General features: G+C 46.4%; 1 protein-coding gene across 1 annotated transcript in view; it reads right to left on the minus strand.

Annotated features, from left to right (window-relative positions):
* Positions 1–20799, minus strand: part of EXD3 (exonuclease 3'-5' domain containing 3) — a 202647-nt gene that overhangs the window by 149505 nt on the left and 32343 nt on the right. Inside the window, exons 10-13 of the mRNA XM_059829024.1 lie at positions 7116–7282; positions 1966–2104; positions 1391–1604; positions 259–368 (exon numbers count right to left, since the gene is read on the minus strand). Coding sequence (XP_059685007.1) covers positions 259–368; positions 1391–1604; positions 1966–2104; positions 7116–7282 — 630 coding nt within the window. The remainder of the gene's footprint in view (positions 1–258; positions 369–1390; positions 1605–1965; positions 2105–7115; positions 7283–20799) is intronic.

Raw genomic sequence — 20799 nt, forward strand, 5'->3', positions numbered from 1 at the left:
ATGGAGCTATGTCTCCATTTCAATTGCTTATTAGTATATCAAGCTCTAACTTTTTAGTTGATGAAAACTAAATGCTTCTGTCTTTCTTTACAGAATCACACTACCCTCGAAACCACACGCGGAAAAGGTCTATTTACTCATTTAGCCATCTCCCTGCCAATACAGGATACAAAAAGACAATGCTGTGAACAGATGACAGTTATCTACGAGCACACGCAGCAGACACAATTTTCCATATCTTCATGTGTTCATCCTTACTTGTTTGTCTACCGTGAGTAGGTCCACCACACCTTGCGCTTGCTTATCCGTGTCTTTCAAAGCAGACCATGTGGCTGCAAGGCTGCTAAGGTCTCCAGACATCCCATAACCTGGGGGAAAAAAAAGCCCAAATCACACAGGTAGGAAAACTCAAATCATGGCTAATGCACCGCAGCTTTTTCTAGTTCAGAGCCAAAATGCTGACAATATATGTATAAACATGGTGGAAAGGCTGTTCAGATAGGGAACAAGGCAGACTCCCGTCTCTCCTGTTCCTAAGAGATACTCTTGCAAGATCAAGATTGGGAGAGAAGAGGTGGATGAAAAATACTGAATTTAAGATCAACTTACTTAAATTCTGCTAGGTCAGTGAAAGGCAATGATGAATTTGCCCTTGAACTCCGGGTTTAACAACTCCTGCCAAAAGCCTCCAAGCAGAATTTAAAACCAGGTATGGTAAGCCGGAGAGCTCTGGTGTCCGACACAGCGGCTTTGGGACAGGGCCAGCAAATCCAGAAAGCTCTGGATGCAGACTTCCCTAGACCAGTGAAGGCTGGGTGCAAGCTGGGGTTTAGTATGGAACTATGACAAACCCAAGTCAGAGGGGGGAGGCTAAATCAGCAATCTTGGATCTGACCTGAAAGGGGAAGACATTTCTGTCATTCCCAGTTACAATGGTCACCCTCCTTTCTGTCATGGTAGTATTTGAATACCCCGGTCTCTTCTCCCAAGTGACAAGTGATTGGAGAAGAGAAAATGGTCTCAAGTTGTGCCAGGGGAGGTTTAGGCTGGATATTAGGAAAAATTTCTTTACTGAGAGAGTGGTGAGACACTGGAATAAGCTGCCCAGGGAGGTGGTGGAGTCACCATCATTGGAGGTGTTCAAGGGATGTGTGGATGAGGCATTGTGGGACATGTTTAATGAGCATAGTGGTGTTGGGTTGATAGTTGGACTTGATGATCTTAAATGTCTTTTCCAACCGTAGTGATTCTGTGTGATTCTGTGTGATTCTGTGTGAAAAGCTGGTTCTGTAATAAGTAGATTTAGAGAATGGCAACCCCAAGAGCATCTAGGAATTACCCAAAATAAGCTGTGTGAAGACCCAAGGTAGGGAGAAGAGACGCATGTTACCTAGTTTAGTGATGGCTGCATCTGAATAGAGCATCTGGATGAAACGGGGAAGTTTCTCCTTCTCACCCTCCATCTCAGCTTGCTCGAGGAGCCGTGGCAAGTCAAGCAGGAACACCTCATCCCTCAGAGCGATCTGAAGGAGGGAGACGCGGGGCTTCCCAACCATGCCGAACGAAGGTCTCCACTCCATGTCAATGCCAACAACCTGCCCGGGCTGCAACACCGACAAAAGCCTTCTTCACTTAGAGACTGTCTATGCTTGAAAGTAGCCTGGACAGTCCCTGTCCAGAACACAAGCATTTCTTTTCCAACAACTGCATCTCCCTGCTAGTGTGCAAACTGCTATAGAGACAAGGAACTTTCACAGCACACCTGAGTTACCCCTGCGGGGACCTTTTCCAGCACATCAATTCCCAATGCGTTCCACAAATCAAAGAAGCCTAAAGGAAGGAGCTGTTCTTGACTTCGGGAGGGAGACATCTGAGGGCAGCAGCCCACATACAACCCTGCGTACCAGCCTGCTATGGAGTTTCTGCTCCTTGACCCTGCAGAGTAAATACCAGAGTAACACTCACCCGCAGCACCTTTTCCCAGCACTGCAGTGTCTCTTCCCATGTCTGCAGGAAGTGAATATTCGCCCGTGGAATAGGAAGCTGGTAATAGTCCTTCTTCTTACTCTCTTCATAACTATCTACTTTTGCGGCCTCCTCTACCCTGCATAGAATCAGATACAACAGCTTTAAGGCATGCAATGAGAGGACATCCTGGATTGGAGGAACATCAGGAAGTCTGAAGCTCCTTATTTCACCCTGGCCCTCCATTTCCCCATGCCACTCAACTCTTTCTCTTGCCCTTTCTTTCCTCCCTTTCCCTGTAATCCCAGTCTCTTTCATCTTGACTCATCCTCTCGTTTTATTCCTATCACAGAAATGGCTCTGTATCCGAGACCTGGCTACGCACATGCACTGTACCCACTGCACAGAGCACCCAAACCAAAACACTTGCTGGAATCAGACTCCCAAGCCCTGTCCTCAATGCTCAGCTCTCTTTCCCAGAACTGATGCAACTTGGATGACAAAGTTGGGCAGCTGTTTCCACATTCAGAGATAACGCATTGTAGATTTACTGCTTTTTGCCCTCGAGGTTAACATGGAAGTCTGCTAGCTCCCATGGTGTAATATGTAACAGAGAAGTCAGCTCTGATCAGCGCTGTGTCCAAACAGGAGCTTCACACTTCCCCATGGCATAAACTGGCTCGGAAAGAGACTCTCAGACTGCTCCGCACCAAGATCACTACCAGCTGGGAACGGGTGAATCTGCCTCACCAGTTTATAGCCCAATGGCTTGGGAAGGCTTCGCAGACCTCCCTGATGCTATCCAGCTTCTTCTCCTCCATCCCCATCCCTGTAAAATGTCCACATAGGTTGCACAAGAACATTTGTCCTACGCTGCACAGGGATGAAATCAGAAAAGTTCAGAAATAAAAGTTTCAAAACCTTCTATATATTTAGGGGAAGACAGCCAGCTGAACCCACAGACCGAGTGCCTTGCTTGTGCTACTGCCTCCATTTGGGTTTCAGATGGCACCACACAGAGAAATTCAGTATCTGTGTATTAATACCCTGGGAATGCTGGAAGATGCCTGCAGAAATGAGCTAACTGATTTCCTACAACAGGATGTTACACAGCACATTTTCTTTTCAAAATGCAGCAGAGTCTCTTGAAACGGCACCGTAACTGGAAGGTCAGCATTTTGCTCTGGTGTCTCAGCCAGATGATGCAATCAGAGGAAAGAAACTAATAAAAAATATCCAGCTATTTTGGACACATCACAAATTTCTGGATAGTCTCTTTCCCATAGAGACTTAAAATGGTTTATTATTTGAGAAACTATTTACTAACCTTATGTTTAGGGGACTGTGTGACTAATTTTGTAGCACAGCAGCTTTCACTGTACAAACACTCTTTTCCATGGTTTGTGTGCATGGGGGAGTCAATATTTGTGTAAAATATTTAATGAAGGTGTGTAGTCTCAGGTCTCCAGCAATATTCTCACCTGCAGAGTTCAGGAGCCGCTTGTGGTGTGACCAGTGGCAGAGATGATGTCATTCATACGCTGGTACCACCCTCTGTGGGAACCTGCTGCTTTGTGAGCTCAATAAATAAGGCAGACAGACTGTTTTATTAGGTTCCATGGCTCCGCTGATTTTATAGCAGCTACTGCAGCAAGTATCATGACTGGATGAGTAAACAGGGGCACAAAGGGTTTTACTCATCTGTCACAACTCCTCATGAATGGCAGAGCACATCCTAATGGGCATGCCGTCACTCCACCCCTACACGACACAGGATTCCCAGAGCAGAGAGACGTAGTGATGTTTTTTATCTTTCTAGATGCATGGAGTCTGTGGCTAAGTCACACTCCTGTTAACCACCCCTTTGTGTTCTGAGGGATTACACCTCATGCAAAAACGTTCTGGCTCCCAACTGGCGGCTGGTGCAGCTTCAGGAGGGAGGAGGAGGGCAGCCCAGCAATGCATCAGAGCTAAGCAGAAGCACGTCCTAGACAGACAAGAGTTTCCTGTGTTCCAAGAAAGCCATGTACCATCTGGAGAAGTGGGCCTTTGCAGACAGTGTTTCGAGGGTGATTCCATCTGTGTCATATTTCCTGAGGTTACATGGGGCTTGAACATGAACGAGTGCAGATCTGCACTAGGAGAAAGATCAGACCCATGAAGCTCAGCACATGAACTGTTCAAGGCCATCCCAAAATCATCAGTATTGAAAAATAATAATACACTGCGTTCTCACTCACCTTCTATGTAATTCAAGTTAGTCCAATCTATGCTCCAAAAATACTATTTTAAGTTATGAAAGCTGCAGTTTTTGCATAAACACCTCTTCCAGGAGATGGAAATTTGCTGTAATGTTGAAGACAACAAACCTGATGATAAACCTGTTAGAGCGGGTAACCTCGCTCAGTCTCAGGCTTGGTCTTCTTAAGAAAACCAGTGAGGTGTCGGCATTAACCAGGCAGCCAGTGACAGATCCTAACTCTGAGCTGGAGGTCATCATTCTGACATATGACACCAGTAGAAAAGTCCTACACTAAGAACATATGGTAAAAGGAAGCACCCAAATCATCTGCATACAGCTGGACATTCTGCAGTAACAGAAGAAAGCCCCAGAGCACGCGAGGTAGCGGATGAGCATGGGCGCGCAGGCTTGTGCAAGAGCCATGCCAAGAGGGACCCTGTCTCTGCTTCTCACACCACGAGCACGGCGCTGCAAGTGTCCAACCTGCTACCCAGGGAGCAGTGATCATCGACTTTCTGCTGGCTTTATTCCTCCCCAAACACCAATGCATGATGTCATCATCAACTCCTCCTGGACACACAGCCCATTCCAAATCAGATTCAGATTTCTGCCATATACACCGAGAAGTTCAGCTCCATATAGGAGCTTACTCCCTCGTGTTAGAGGCTTCAAGGGCTATGTTTGCAGGATGCTAAAGATATGGGCTATCAGCTTGCACAAAGTTGTAAATAGTTACCTCTCGGGGTGGTCAAGATTTTCCCAAACCTTCCTCTAATCTCACCTGGCTTCTGAACTAGAAACACCAATCTCCATGCTAAAAAAAACCCCAACACATTTCACCAGTGAGGGTAAGAGAGAGACATCAGGCAAGCGGTGCCAAGTCCAGCCAAGCACAACACCTTGGAATAAGGTGACTGATGTGTACAACAATGGAAGAGTCCTAAGGAACCCTAAAATTACCACTGCTTCCTCTCTTCTCGTTTTGACAAAAGCCTTGTCTCTACCTGGAAGCACGTGATTGCTCTTGAATGGCAACAAGGCTTTGAGCTATGCTGCACTCCAACCACACAGCCCAGAGCTCTCCTGCATTTGCATTGAGCATTCAGGGATAACTCCTCTTCTGTGCAGAGAATCCAATTAGATGAATTCCTGCACATGAACGAGCGGAGAAAATGCTGCTTGCTTGTAGCAGGCCAGCAAGGCGACTGCGTAATTACTCTGAACCCAAGGCCTGTGGTAGCCTGCAGCCTTGCAGGAGTTCGGCTCACGAACACGCGTGGGCACAGAGGCAACCGCGCCGGGTGTTGATGGGACTACCAGCCAGACCTCATTCAGCCCGCGGGTCCAGATCTCCCGTGCAGTCCTGGGTGAGATCCTAACAGGCCCCTCATGCAGTATCATCTGCAAGCTCTGCAGTTCCTCAAGACTTGCAGTAGCCTGCATGTGTGCAGGCCTTTCTGCAGGAAAAAAAAAAAGGTTTAAAAAAGGGTGCCAAACACGGCTATCTCTGAAGAACTTGCTTAAGCGTCTTGTGGACAGAATCACTGAAGCACAGCAGATACACCATCACTCACGTGAGTATAAAAGTGAATTACTGGGGCTCCGCAAATCATTTGCATTGAGTCATTTTTTCAAATACAGCCTTTTTTCCTCCATACAGCATAGCTGACCAACTGCCTGGGATATCGTTGCATGAAGAGAATGATCTTGGGCCATTTTCTCGAAGAGACACAGCACAGAATACCCAGAACCAGAACGACAAGGCCCTGGTACTCCTCCAGATCTAGCTTGCTGTGGGGATCAGACAGCTCCCTACAGTTTAGGTGGCTGTATGTGCCTTCCTAAATTTTGAGCCTCTTTTCAACTTCACACAGCTTTGGCTACGCACAGCATGGAACCTGGCCACCCTCTTCCCTCCATCCTTCCCTTCTGCTCCTCCTACACCAGGAGGTTCACAGAGATCCTTGACTGCAGCTGTTTGCACTGTTCTGTGCACTTGAAATCAAGGAGTTGTAAGAACCCTTCTTAATATAAGGATTTTTCAATTTTTTTTTGGTACCTCTGCCTATGTCTCTTGTTTCAGGTCATGCAACAGGATGAAGCTCCCATCGGGGGAGGAACTGTGGCTACTGCAGGCTAATCTGCTGCATAACAACATGGGGGTCCTAAAGCAGGAGAGGAACCATGGCACTGTGTTACTGGGATTGCATTAGAGGAAGGGGACAGAGACTAATTAGGGGGCCAAAGGCTTCTTAAGCTCACTTGGTAAATTTGTGCCAGAGAGCCTGGTTTTATCCCAAATTCAATTAATGTGACTCTTCTGGGATCTGACCCCAAATGTCAAAAATGCCCATTACATCTGAAAGCTTTGGATGAAGCAAAAATTGCAGACTGGGATGAAAAATGGCTTATGAGCTTTCAAAGGAGGAAGAAAATAAATACAATTCGAAAAATGTAAGGAACTTTTAAAGTATTTTCTTGGCCATAAGTCTCCTAAAAGTCATTAAACCAGATCACAGTACAGTGGCGGATGCAGAACGTGTAGAAAACTTTGACAGACGTGTAACCCACTCAGTAAAATAGATGCATGTTCAGATCCTACCCACATCATGTCATTTGCGCCGTTGATGTGGCAGCGGGAGTCTGAAGACCCCTCTGCATGAAGCAATCTCATACACCTTCTAAGTACTCAGGACTGAGTTTAAAGTGTATCTTTCACAGACATTTCCAGGCTTATGAAAAGCAAATGCAGCATGTACACGGCCAAGATGTGATCTGAGTAAATGGAGGAAGTTTTTGCAAAATTATCTCCCCAAGGAAGCAGATTGTGGCAGATTATTTTAAGCAAATATGTAGTCCTTGTATGATAAGTAATCTACATTGAAAAGGCACCAAACAGAGTATTTACCTCTCTTGGATCTGAAGCTTCTGAAGCTCATCAGCCACTCCATAAGGCAGCATCTCCTTGGGCAAATTGCAGCGTTGCGCCCATCTTGCCGCTGTGTTCAAATCGCAGTAACTGATCAGCAACTGCATCAGGTGCCCTTGAAGCCATCGATTCTCTCCAACTGTGCTCTGAAAGGGGAATCAAGGGTGAAGGAAGACTGTCAGCGCAATTTCCATCACGGGTGTTTCTACCCCCGCTCGGGAGACAGCATCCTTCAGGGGGTCCTGGGCAAGTGCAGAAAGCAGCAAGAATCCCCCCGCTGCGGGAGTGATTTTGTTCAAGCCCCGTGAGTGCTGCACTTCTCTGCTAAGAGGTGAAGAGCACATACTTCACCTGAGAGCTCATCAGGGTACTTGGATCCCCTTGACAGCATGGCTATTTGTTCAGGGAATACCACTTTGCGGGTGCAGCACAGAGAAACAAGGGTAAACGAATACCATTTAGCCTGACTGATGACTAGCATGTTATTTGCTCAGATGCTGATTATATTAAGCAAAATCAGAACCCGTGACTGACCAGACAGTAAAGGTCTTTGGGCTCATTAGGCAAATAATTACAGAAGGGCTAAGAGTTGGGATTGTTTTAGACCCGTTTTGTCCCTGTACATAGCCCCGAAGGGTTGCTTAGACTTCATGTCCTGGGAGAGGCAATAGGATGGCTTAGTCTCTCTCCAGGTAAGACAGTAGCATGAGGCCTCCTCCAGCTTTGGGAGCATTTGCACAGGTAATTAGGATTGCCAGTCACACACGGGTTACAGGTAGGACAGATCAGCAAAGCTTTCCTGAGCGACAGCCGCTGGTGCTCACAGCGAGGAGAAGGCTGGCTCATCAGCCCACAGCCCATCCGCACACTCCGCTGTGAAAACGGGGCACCAGGTCCCTCCTCCAGCAACACGCAACACTGTGCGGACAGACATCCCGTGCAGCCAGCACGGGCCCAGCCCGCGCTGCGGGTGGGGTCCAGGGTGTGAGCGGTGGCACCCTGCATCAGAAATAGGTTGTACAAAATGTGCTCCGAAAGTCCTACTTTATCCCCACTGATCATAAAAGGAAGCCGGAGCCGTCGCTCCAGCTGTGAAGAACTAGGGTTGGGTGCAAGAAATTCCTCCCTTTGTGTCTATTCAAGGCCTCTGTGGATGTGACAACTGGATTATTGCTTCAGTCAGACAAACACAACGATCTCAAGTGTCGCTGGGGGAGCCTGCGTTACAAGCACCTGCAAACAGGGAGGGCAGTTTAGGACGTTCCCTGTTCCCAGCTGTTTTCTGGCAGAAGCGAACGCGCGCCGGTGCCTCGGCACACTGCAGAGCCTGGGGGCACAAGCGCAAACTCACGGCTGCCTGTGGTTTAAGCCCAAATACCCAGCGTGAGCCAGAGTGGCTGGAGCATGGCACGCTGCCCACCCTGGCATGAGGGAGCAGCTATCGGCAAGGGGCAGGGCGGACAACTAGGGCCCGTACCAGTCTCCATTGCGACGGCTGGATTCACCAAAGCTCTTTTGTCTTGTTCGCCCTCTTGGCGGATGCAGTTGTAAGAGAAAATATGAGCACAGCGACACCGACGGTCACGACAGCTACATGGGGGTGGGAATAACCCCCTCCTCCTGCCCAGCCAACCCACCTGCGCTTGCAAATATCCCAGAGCCGCTGCAGCCAGAGCAGCAACTCACTCCTCTTGTCACACTGATTTACTCGTGGATCTGCCTTAGACATCAATATTGTCAAGAAAACTTGATTGCTAAAACAAGTTGAAACTCTCCATGGTGGATCAGGACCTGTGGCTATACGGCTATACACCACCAAGTATTTTTCAGCGTAGTGAAATGCTCAGATACGCACTTAAAGTCCATCCCCGCCCTCCGCACGTGCCGCTGCCATCTCTCCGTCGCTGCCCCCCAAGCAGCGCTTGCAGGGGCAGAGTCTGCTCCCAGGGACTGCAGGCACCTCGCGCTTTCTCCACCGCGTGTACAAACACAGCCCGGCTGGGCGGCAGGCTGGGGCCACGGGGCCTCATTCCTCACATTCTTTCAGTAACTAAAAGGTGAGAAGTTGCCTTCAAAGCAGACACCCTGCACAGAGATCAGGAAACGAACCTGTTGATGGCCCCGGGGTAAAAGGGAAGGAAAAAAAAAAATGCAAAAAAGAAAAAAAGAATAATCCACCCCATAGAGGTGCAGGAGGGGGTAGAGGCTTGGAAAAACCCCACAGAGAAATTTGGCATCCCAGGTAGCGCACACGAGAAGCCAGCCTGCTCATAAAAACTGCTGCCTCAGCACTAAATCCGCACCCCTGTGACTTTGCCAAATGCCAAACTGCATTTCTTCTCATGGATATGCGGAGGAGTATTTGTACTGCTGCTCCTAAGAGGCTGGTGGCACAGCAAGGAGCCAGTGTCAGCGGGACGGGGGTCCAGCAGCTAACCGGGGGCTCGGTTACAGGAGAGAAGCAGGAGACGGAACCGAGGGAAGGGGCAGAGCAGGAAAGGACGAGCTATCATGTTAATGCTTCTTGCCCTCTACATTCCTTCTGAATCTTTCCTCCCGGTCATGCCAGTCCTGATACTTTGTGCACCTCTCACATCTTTGCCTCATGCAACTGAGCTCAGCCAAGCACCTAACGTGAAGGAGGTTCGAATAACTCCTCCCGCCGCGTCTGCCAAGCCACTTCTCAGAGTCCTTCCCAAAAAGAACATATTTTCTTATTAACATCACAGAGCAATTCCCTCTTGTAGCTTCCCCTGTGTCCATCCTATTGTCTTTCTGCCTTTTTTCCAGAACACAAAATCTTTGGGGTTGGATCGCTCTTCAGTTCACCCAGAGTCAATACTTAATAAATCTCATTGTGTCAGCTTTACTTCTGGAAATAATGAGGTGCAGAATTTTCTTTTTTATTTTAATGATAACAGATTCATTCTTTCAACCACAAAAACAACTCTGGAAAGAAGGTTAATCTCTCCGGAGATATTACATCTTGCATTCTGAAACGGAAAATAGCTTTGTTTGTTTTTTACTGAAAAAAAGCAAACATTGCTATAAAGGGGAAAGGCTTCCACCGCAACAGCTTAGCAAGAAGCAAGAATGTGGAAACTTTGGCCCCAGAAGATGTGGGCACAGATGCAGAGACAAATGTTTCACTAGGGATGACATGTCGTGTATTTTGTTTTCAGTAAATGAACACTTTTCAGGAGGAAACTGGCACAGTTGTTCTGATCAACATCAGTGACACCTCCGAGCAGGAAAAGATTCTATATACCATGCGGCTTGTTTACATCCCTCTCTGAATTCTAGACATCTCATACGTTCTTTAACCCACAGGCGCACACAAAAACTCCTGACACCACCACCAACCCGTGATTAAAGCTCTCCAAAATGACTGCTGCAGATTACCTACCCGTAAATCCTGTTCCTACCCAGCCGAACGCTTTACAAAGCTCACAACAACCAGTGCAGAGCAAGCTTAGGAACGTCCTGATCTTAACCCACAGCATCAGCAGCTCCTCCATTGTTATCAATAATTGCGGATCCAAATATCCAATATCTTCTTTGGAAGTCACCCTAGCCAACCCAAGATCACTTTTATCTCTATGTCTTAAGTTGCATTTCTGTCCAGTCCAGTGCTCTGCTTTCCCTCAGTATCTTTTACCGGAGAGCGCAGTTATTCGCACCAGTGACACCGGCTATTTGCAGAGTCAGATTTTAATTTAACTTTTGAATGTCTTGGCCAGTTTCCCCTTTTCTCAAGTGCTTCCAGAACCAACACAAAAAATCCTGTTAGCGTAGAGAAAATGTCAAGTAGAATATTTTAGAGCCAGCAACTTTAAAAGGGGAAAAAGAAACGTGGACTTTGAAAGGACAAAACCACTGTAAGCAGCGGAGGACACCAAGAGCATTTCTAAATTCCCTGCGGTGCTGCAGGTACTGCGCAGACGCCTTTGTTTAAAGGTTCCCTGGAACATCCTACTGTGTTAGTTTCATTTTACTTTATTTTAGCTGTGCTCGAGATTTCTGTTTTGAAGTTACCATCATCTGTACTAGACGGGGAGACGCTGCAGTAGTATGTCACCGTCAGTACGGCCCTGCGGGAAGTCCGTTACGCAGGAGGTTGGAGCCGGGATGCTCACTGCCAGCTCCGACCAGGGTCACAGCCTGTTCCGCGAGAGAAGGGGGATCCCGACTTCTGGATATCCTACAGGGACGGCACTCGGAGAAAAGATGCCAACTTCACCCACGCTCACTTCTGAACAGGGTTCCTTGGGAAAGCAGCAGGCCGCTCACCGACGGCCAATGCACTCAGACAGAAGCCTGAGAAAGCCGAGCTTTCTCACCGCTTGAGCTGTTCTCTCGCTCACAGGCACCGGCTACTCAGATGCACTAATTTATGAACTGAAGAAGAACAAAATAAATAGCCTCCATTCATATCCCAGAAGACTGACTTTCAGATAGCAATCAGTGCGTCATTGACAGAGCCACACTTCAGTGTTCTGAAGGCCATTACCACATCAATGGTGGGGAAGTGGTCTTTCTTCTCTCTTTCAACAAAGCTTTGGCAGTGTGGCTCCCTGGGGCATGTTCACACTACCTAGCTCCAGCTTTGTGAATCAGGAGACAGCTTCCCAGTCTCCCCATGCGATCAGCTCTCCCAAAAGGCAATTCAGAGGAGTCTAACTTACGGTATCACTTGAACAGATCAAGGCAAAGGCAACTCTTGAAGCCAACTTGCCGCTGTGTTGGGACTCCTCACAAGGAGCTTATTGTTCCTGGGCAACCTGAACAAAGCTGCTAGCTTGTGATGAGTAGCTAGGACAATATTGTGTGACGAGACGCATCTGGCTCCATTTTTCTCTCTGCAGCTCACACAATCTTGCCAATGCAATTTCTCATTCAGAAGTCCAGACACCACAACCAAATAACAGCCAGAAAAAAAAAAAAAAAAGGTATGGGTCATCTGTTAAAATTCACCCGACTGACTGCATAGCCAGCTGCATTTTAGCCAGCAGGTTGAGGGAAGTGATTACTCCCCTCTGTTCCTCACTTGTGAGACCATACCTGGACATGGTGCCTAGTTTTGGCACCCCAGTGTAAAAGAGATGATGAAAAATAGGAGAGAGTTCAATAAAGAGCCACTGAGATGGTTAGTGGGTTGGAGGACGTGATGCAGGAGAGGCTGAGGGAGCAGGGCTTATTCAGCCTAGGGAAGGCGAAGTTGGGAGATACGGGAGAATATAATCGCTCTCTTCTATTTTATCATGGGTGATCATAGAGAAGATGGCATCAGATCCTTCTAGAAATTCCAACCAGGCCTAAAGGAAAAAAAAGGTGAGAATGAGAGTGCCTAAACACTGCAACTGGTCCAGAGGGTCTGTGGAACCAGGCAGGGTTCCTGCAATACCTTGTCTAACTTGAAGTTGGCCCTGCTTTGAGCAGGAGGGCAGAGAAGAGACCTCCACAGGCTCCTTCAAACTGAAATTAGCCTCTGATGCTGTGATTAGCACCGCTCTGCATTCCCCAGCACCAAGACTCGTCTCCACACAGACAGGCGGCTTCTTGCAGTGACTGCTGCTTTCAAGTTCCAAGCACCTCCTGGGTGAAGAACACCCAAGATCTCGTCTACCCAGAATACAGGATGGTCCTGATCATGCTCAACAATACTACACAGAGATCCAAATACATTTCCTGCATTGGGATTCCTTCCAAATGTATGTCAGGCAGCCCCTGAGGGAAATCCTTCATCTTCTCCAGATGAAGTCATCATGTCTCCAAAATCTGCTCATACTGCTGCAGGTGAGAGAAGGCATATAGCAGAGGTAAAGAATGAACTCTGCTTTCAAAGTCAGATCTGAAGAGCGAGTATTTGCAAAAAATATTAAGCAAGAGGCTGAGACATTTTTTTAAACACAGCGTTGGAAACCCTTCGTACAACCTTCACCCAAGTCACGGAGCCACATAACAGATAAACTGTCTGCTGGCAACGGCTCCGCTTCACAGGGCACATGACCCTTTCTACTTCAGAGATGAAAGGCCCTGCACACAACATTTTACCTCAGCGAATCTGACACAAACATTACCAGATTTCACTTCAGTAGCTGACCAGAACGTGGACATCAACGTTTCTCAGGTGGAGAAGGCACAAGCCCAGACAGAAATTGAGGGTTAATGGAGAAGGTGTAATACTCTACAACAACATTGCTTCTAACTGCCCCAGTGAACCGTCAGCCACACAATCCCCCAGATGCTTCAGGATACGGGAGGATTTAGTAAAGAGGGCACCACAATACATCTGTAAGACGGTAAAGCTCAGCGCTGACGCTGACTCACATTACCCACCAGCATACAAATGCAGCCACGCTAATGCTGTCCTGAGAAATCGGCTTTTACTGCCTGGTTAGCCACCGCTGCTGTGCTTGCAGAACGGCATTAGCGAAGCGATCCGTCCCTCCGCTCCTGTCACTGGGGATTTCAGATAAATGTCTTCGGGGCCAGGGATCAGTTCATGGTCTTGTTTAGCAGTGTAGGTGTAGCCTGACACTTTGGGGACTTTCCCAGTGGGAAGATCAGAACTTTTCTTTTTATTTTAACCCACAATTAACTCACTTTCCTCAATTACATCCCACAACAGCTCCAGGTATGCTGATAGACAAAATCAGGGCGCATTCACCTGCAATACTTGTTCTCCCCTCCACTACTTGTTCAGGGAATGTCGTAGATGTATGTCTTTAATGAGCTATAGAGCCAGGCTAAACCTATTAAAATAACCTTTGTTTGGAGAGAGAAATAATTGTATGGCATCCATAAAAAAAACAAAAATACAATTCCTTAACAAATAGACTAAGGTAACTTTACCTTACTTGCTTTTTAAGATATAATTTCTTTTTCCTTCAGTTCAGTGTGAAGTCTGTCCTGAGGGTCTGTGCTTCTCCCTGAAATCCTTTTCTCACAATTGCTGCAGAGGCGTCTTTTGAATTCTAACCTAACCCTGGCCCCAGAGTTGCTGAATATTATTCATCCCAGGGATCAGCAAAGGACCAAGGACTTGTTCTGAATACATAAGCCACACAGTTTTGATATGCTTCCAGATTTCTCACACCTCTTGGTCCCACGATGGCAGGCTGGAGATATTTTCTGGGAGCATTCCAGCACTTGGCAAGACTGAAGATGAATGAGGATGGGGAAATTGGCCAAACTCTTTCAGAGCACACAGTAATATGTTACTTATCACAGTAGATGCTTTGTCTAAGTCAAATAACACAGTGCATTGAAGACAAACTGGCAACCCTTATCTTCCCAGCGTATTTTGAAGTAGCATTTATCTATCCGCCTTTTGTCATTATGTCACACACACACACGAGCAAAGTGTCACTGTGGCAAATGGCAAATTGTGCTCTCCAGTCTAAGAAAGCGAGGGCTCCCATCATGTACGGCACATTAGGCGACCTGCACTGCTACCGAGGTTCACTGAGCCCGGGCCTCATGGGACCCAGCAACATTTCTCTGCTCTCTGAAGCCTAAGAAGGTTTATACAACTGCCACGCACTTTCATAAACTTTCTAGAAAAGTCACCATTACATAACTCTATTTCGGTTTGTGTCTTGAAGCGTGGAAGCGTGCACAAGGAAAATACGACACTTTCTGTTAAGCTACGAGGCTGCCTGAAGGATTACTATCAAACGTGATTATTCCAAAATCCAACTTAGCAGAAGTATACGACATCCACTCGTACTACAAGATCTTTCTGCAGGAACTCCACTCCAGCTACAAAAGCACAGCAAGGGACCGCAGCGGCAGCCACACGCTGCCAGAGAGCGACAGCATCGCGGGGACAGGAACAGAGAACTAGAGCTCCACTTCCCTACAGGACTGCAAGAGCTGCAGATGTGTGAAGAGGAAGAGCCTGCAGGAATGAAACCACTGTCGCCGTGTCTCCACTGCTGCTGTTAAATGAACTCGTAGGATTACACTTCATCAGTTTGTCAGGATGTACATGAGCTGAAGCCACCATGACACCTTCCCATTTGTTTTGGATAGTCCTAATATTAACCCTAATGAGCTAAACCTGTATACCAATTAACCCAACCAATCACTCAATTAAATGTTCCCATACCCAGTCACATACACAATGAGAATTCATAAGCTCCATCTTCCTTTCCAAAAAGACACGGAATTCCAGGACATTTACTCCCCAGCGGGGCGGGAGGATGTACTGCTCGGGTCCAGCCTGTGTCAGCTCCACACGGCTGATGCAGACTTTTCAGGAGGAAGGATCTGCGCATGCGGGAAGAGCCTCAGAAACTTCTTTCTCATTCTCTCCCTACTTCATTCTCCCTGCTCAGGTCAAATTCCAAGTTATGAGGCCAAGCAACAAAGCAGGAATCTCCTGTTACTTGGTCCTGGCTCCGGATTATTTTAACAGCTTTCTATAGGGGTCCTCCTATATCAGGATGCATCGTTACTCTGCCTCCACTTATTCCTGATGTACAGCAATTCCCCTCAGATCTGCACTTTTCTTGTGGAAATAGCTGTATGAAAGATAGGTTGTCAAAGAGCTCCAGGTTCTCACCTGTATCACTACCTTAATTAAAAGGCCTGTAAGCTCTGAAGTGGAATTAACTTAAATTAACTTAAGGTTGGACTTGATGATCTTACAGGTCTTTTCCAACCTTAGTGATTCTGTGATTCCGTAAGATCTCCTGTGTTCCTTGCCAAAGAACAGAAGCAGCAAGCTAATTTCTTTGCTTTCTTTTTAACCCAGCCCTGAGCTTCACTGACACCAGACTTCTTAGGTCTCTTCTCCGCTGCTGCTTCACTTCTAAGCAGGTTTGTGGGAGCTCAGGACGTGCCTTTGGGAGCCCTTCTCCAGGCCACGCCGGAACCCCTCAGAGACGCTCACCGTGGGCTATTCCATTCACCTTCCCGAGCCTCGCTGGGTCTTGTAGTCACACCTAGCGCTCTCCCCGGCTCCGCTCTGCTTAGGGATCTGTTCCAGCCCAGGCTTGCTTCAGGATAGTTAGGAACTTGGTTTTAGGTTCTTTTCTCTCTAAGAACATGCTAATGTGGCATTCCCAGCAGAGGACATTTTTCTATTTACTAAAGTCTTCAAAGGGAATAAGCAAAAATCTTGATGATGGAAATACTTGCTCAGGAGCACTAACTCTTCCCATCATCAGCCTATGAAAAATAGATGCCCACAGGAAAAACATGGGTTACCACTTATTTCTATTTTACCATGCACAAACCTCAGCTGGCTCACAGCCAGAGCAATAATAAGTATCTTCACAGGATCTTTACCAAAAGCAAAGCTTGGCAGTAGTTTTTTCTCTCCTTTAATCTCTTTTGGTACACTTAAACTCCTGGTGTTTTTTGTTCTGAAGGAGAAATGCTTGAGAGGGTTGACTGAATGAACTCTGAAATTCACACCCTGGCAAATTGGACTGATTTCCTAAATCCATAATTACAACATTCCTCAGAGATATGCATTCTTTCAGAGCGAACAAGGGAAGATTAGTTTCCTGTTTCTTCCCATTTACATGACTTCTCCATCAAGAGGAACTTTTTTTGTTTCTAAACAATCCTCTGTTTGTGTGGTTCTCTTCTTGGCAGGGAACTGGTGAACTAATCTCGCCTAAAAGTATAATACAGCCAAACTATCAATTGCAAATAGCCCGACCATCTTTGTGCAAGGCAGCTGATTTGCACAGGCCTTTAGAATCCAATATCTACCTGTGGAAGCACTCAGACAGGTACCGATCGATTACAGGGATTTTAAATAATCTGGGATGATTATTGAATGACCAGATAGTTTTACTGCTGAACAAGAGTGGAGCTGCGCATGTGTGTGAACGTGTACAAGGCTTAAGACTTTAGTAAAACTGGTCAAGTATAGCCCCCTCCATCTGCGCGTCCCCAAGCACGCAGAAACTGCCACAGGGCACGAGTATCGCGTTGTCTCATGCCACAGAGCCGCAAATAAAGAGCTGTCTCCCACTCGCAAACGGAACACGTGCAGAGCCCCGTTGATGATCGATTTGTTTCCCACTTTTAAAAAAGCAGCGAACACCTCCTCTCCTGTGCTAGCAGGCAAGCTGCGTGTCCCGTCCTCCTCTTTGCCTTTCCCTATTTCTCCTGGAGAGGCCAACGTCAGTGCTCTTGATAGGGTTCCCTTTGTCTTAGAGCAAAAGGAACATGAGGATTTGCTTGTTTTAAGTGAGGCTGTCCCCGTTTTTACTTTGTGGTATACAATCCTATAGCTGATGCAGTTTGGAGTCAGTAACAGGTATCCTGGGAACTACTGTATTAGACTCCTGACGTAGCTTTCAAGGAGCTTGGATGTCCCACATGTTCCTACAAAGTTTTGGATGATAGTCCTTCCTAAATTGTTTCCTACTCCTAAGACGCTTCTCCCATTCGGCTGAATCAAACATACCACCACGGCACATCAGTTCAGTCTAACCGTTTGCTGATGCTCTTAACTCTTTAATCTAATACTGACCTCTCAACCTACAGCCATAAGCCAATTAGCCTCTTTTTTATACCATACCAAATCTCTTTCTGATGAAGTTGTGCTTCCGAATGAATGCATGCTAGTGACAGAAACGTAATTATACTGCTTAGCAGAAAGCTAGCCCTGTCTGGTTGCAGGGGGTTTAAGGTCAGAAAGCATCTCTAACATACCAAAACAATTTAAAGGAGATTTTTTTTTTTTCCCCAGTGTGTTCTCTCCAGTTTCCTTTCTTCACTCTCCAGTACCTAATACGTCTGCTCATAAAGGCTATCTGGCCACAACTTTCAAAACTGAGGTCCTGAGCTTTCGGAGGAATTACTTGCCAATACCTCCCTGAAGCAGAAGACAGACACTCAGCTCCCAAAAATTCTGCGGAATCCCCAGAGCCTGGCCCTGTAGATCCACACTTAAGTAAATGTGAGCTGATTTTCCGAAGTTACTGAGGAAACACATCTTCCCTCACTCCAGAGAAATTTTTGGCTGATTTTTTAAAATGTTTTTGACATTTTTGACAATTTGGTAGATAGTATGGAAAACAATGGCAGTTTTTCTTAGCTTCTTTGTACCCACTGTAAAATTCCACCAGATTCATTAGTATGTTTGTGCTTAACCGCAATTTATTTACCTAGAAATGGCTGGATTTGTTATAAATAAAACTACCATAATTATCATTAGGCACACCAGCCCTCCAGGTCTTAGAGAAAATAATCATCTAGGTCATGCAGGAGGTACATGGAGGTATTTACATTTAACAGTACGTATCACCCTTTGATAGACTTTTCTTTAGATAGTAAGGCACGGAACACACTGCATGTTTGGCTTTTCCCATGTATTTCTCCCACAACAGCTGTGGGTTTGTTAAGTGAGAAGTTCCCATTTCTTTCAGACCAACAGTGCTAACTTCATTAGTACAGATGCATATTTTACTGCTCTCTATCCAGAAAGCAGAACGTAACTGAAGAATTACGTTATGCTTTTCCTGAGACAGTCACAGATGTGCCTGTTTTCTGCATCAGACCTATCAGTAAGTCCTTTTGCTTTGCAACTCTGATGTTATTTCTGCTATCAATAAATACATGACACCGTTTACAAACTGAACTGAACTTTGCCTGCTACTTTTATTGTCCAGTTTCTCCATGGTTTAATATTCCCTTAGGTACAATATACTTTTACATCACATTGTGGCTGTATGTTCTCCCCGGGTACCTCCAACAAGAAAAGTAAATCGAAAGAAAAAGGCAGGGGGCAAAAGCAGAGGATTGCCAAACGCTCCCACCACCACCGAGTTTCGGGTCAGTCCTTGAAGAGGGGACAAAACGCAGGAAGGGGATGAAAGGAGCGGTGGGAGCAACGAGTGGGCACTGGGGGAAGACAGACTGCCAGTTCTCCGCTGATAGAAAGCAATTCCCTCAGTCCTGGCTTCACAAGACAGATACCAGATCTTAAACCTGTCACTGGTCCAGGTCTAAATCCCATCTATTTTGCAAAAGAGAAATGGAAAAGAAAAAAATTAATCTTCTCTGTTTTAAATGGCAGCTGTTAGGAAGCTGCTTAAAGTTGCGGAAAGATAAATGCAATTCTTGTGCAGATAGCTTAACAGGCAAAGCGCAGGCGAAAAAGAGCCAAGGACTAGCTCCTGCATATTTATATACGCCCTCGCGCTCGCTCGGAGCTACCCAGGCTCCAGTGGGACAGCTCCTCAGCCCAAGCACCCTGCTGCAGCAGCCCTAGTAGAACCATGAAAATTCATTTCAGCTGATGATTCCTCCCTGAGACTTTTAAGGCCAGAAGGAACAAACCCAATCACCCACTGGTTCTAATTTCCTGCTAAAAAAGAGGCCATAAATACTAGCAAGGAACTCCACACAACGGCTGGTTCAACTAGTTTTGGTTCCTACCTTCCAGGAAAACAGCCAGTCTAGATTTGACGTCTGAGTGATGAAATCCATTACACCCCTGAATAAACAGTTCACTCAAACACAGAGAGCAAAAGATAGTTTGACATGCAGACTTATACCGAAAGACATGTCATTTATTAATCACCTCCTGCATGCCATTCCCATTTGCACTGCACAGATTGCTTAATTCCCTACAGATATTAAGTTCCTTACACTACAGGGATGTTGCTGTACTGAAAACAATCTTGAGTCAATTTAAAAGTTTGCCTGAACTCAGGAGTCCTAGGGGAGGACACTAGATGTGGATATTTGCAAAGTGGCCTTTTTGACCTCTTGTCCTTATTAAAGATTCCCCAGAGCAGAATTACTGGCCAGGTGTTCCGGCCACAAAAACTTTAAAGAAATTATTGCATTCTGCCCTTTAAATTCCCCTTAAAAACCACCTCCTTGAGCATAACAGCGATTACATTTTATTTCAGAGGTAGTTACATTTTAATTGAGGTCAAAACGGTCCTGTACAGAAAGAGCGCATTAGGATCTTGGCATCAGTCATGGAGGATGTTTGCCATTTAGAGATTAATTGGTTAAAGAAATAAGATTACATGAACTCCTTGCTGCCGTGTAAGATAACGTACACCTATTAAGGGCCAGGAATTGCCAACGTTTTTCAAATGTATTACACATGAAGGAGGGCATTTGATTTTTATGCCTTCTGTTTAGGCAGATGTCTGAACGTTATCTGAATATTATCTGTGAAGTAGCATAACAACCCTAGAATTTTAGTGGAACTAGAGTTATACATTTGCTACGAATTACTAGCATCTCACCCCTGGTCACCCAGAGAACGAGCTGGCACAGTGTTTGATTTTCATGGTCAGAAATTTTAAAAGAAGTTATCTCATTGTCCCAGCTGGAGAAGGAGAGGAGATTAGCTGCAGCCTCTCCCAGCGCCCAACGTGGTGAACAGCTGGCTCCAGGGCTCATCGACTCCACTCTCATGCAAGACCAGAGCAGACTGAAGAGCTGCAAAACAAGGGCCTGAAAAAAACACGGGCCACTTTTCTAGGTGGTGTATCCCTGAACCCTCTCTCGAGTCGCACGTGCCAAAACGAAGGACAGAATGGTTCCAACCATGAGCTGGGAAAAGGGCTGGCTGGGGAGCCACAGCTCACGATGAGAGCCCAAAGAACAAGCGACATCTCTTCAAACACCAGCGCTTTTTCTGAGCATTAGTTTTGGAAGGGCTTAAGATCTT

The sequence above is a fragment of the Gavia stellata genome, chromosome 24 (genome assembly GCF_030936135.1).
Source record: "Gavia stellata isolate bGavSte3 chromosome 24, bGavSte3.hap2, whole genome shotgun sequence".
NCBI classification, from domain to species: domain Eukaryota; kingdom Metazoa; phylum Chordata; class Aves; order Gaviiformes; family Gaviidae; genus Gavia; species Gavia stellata.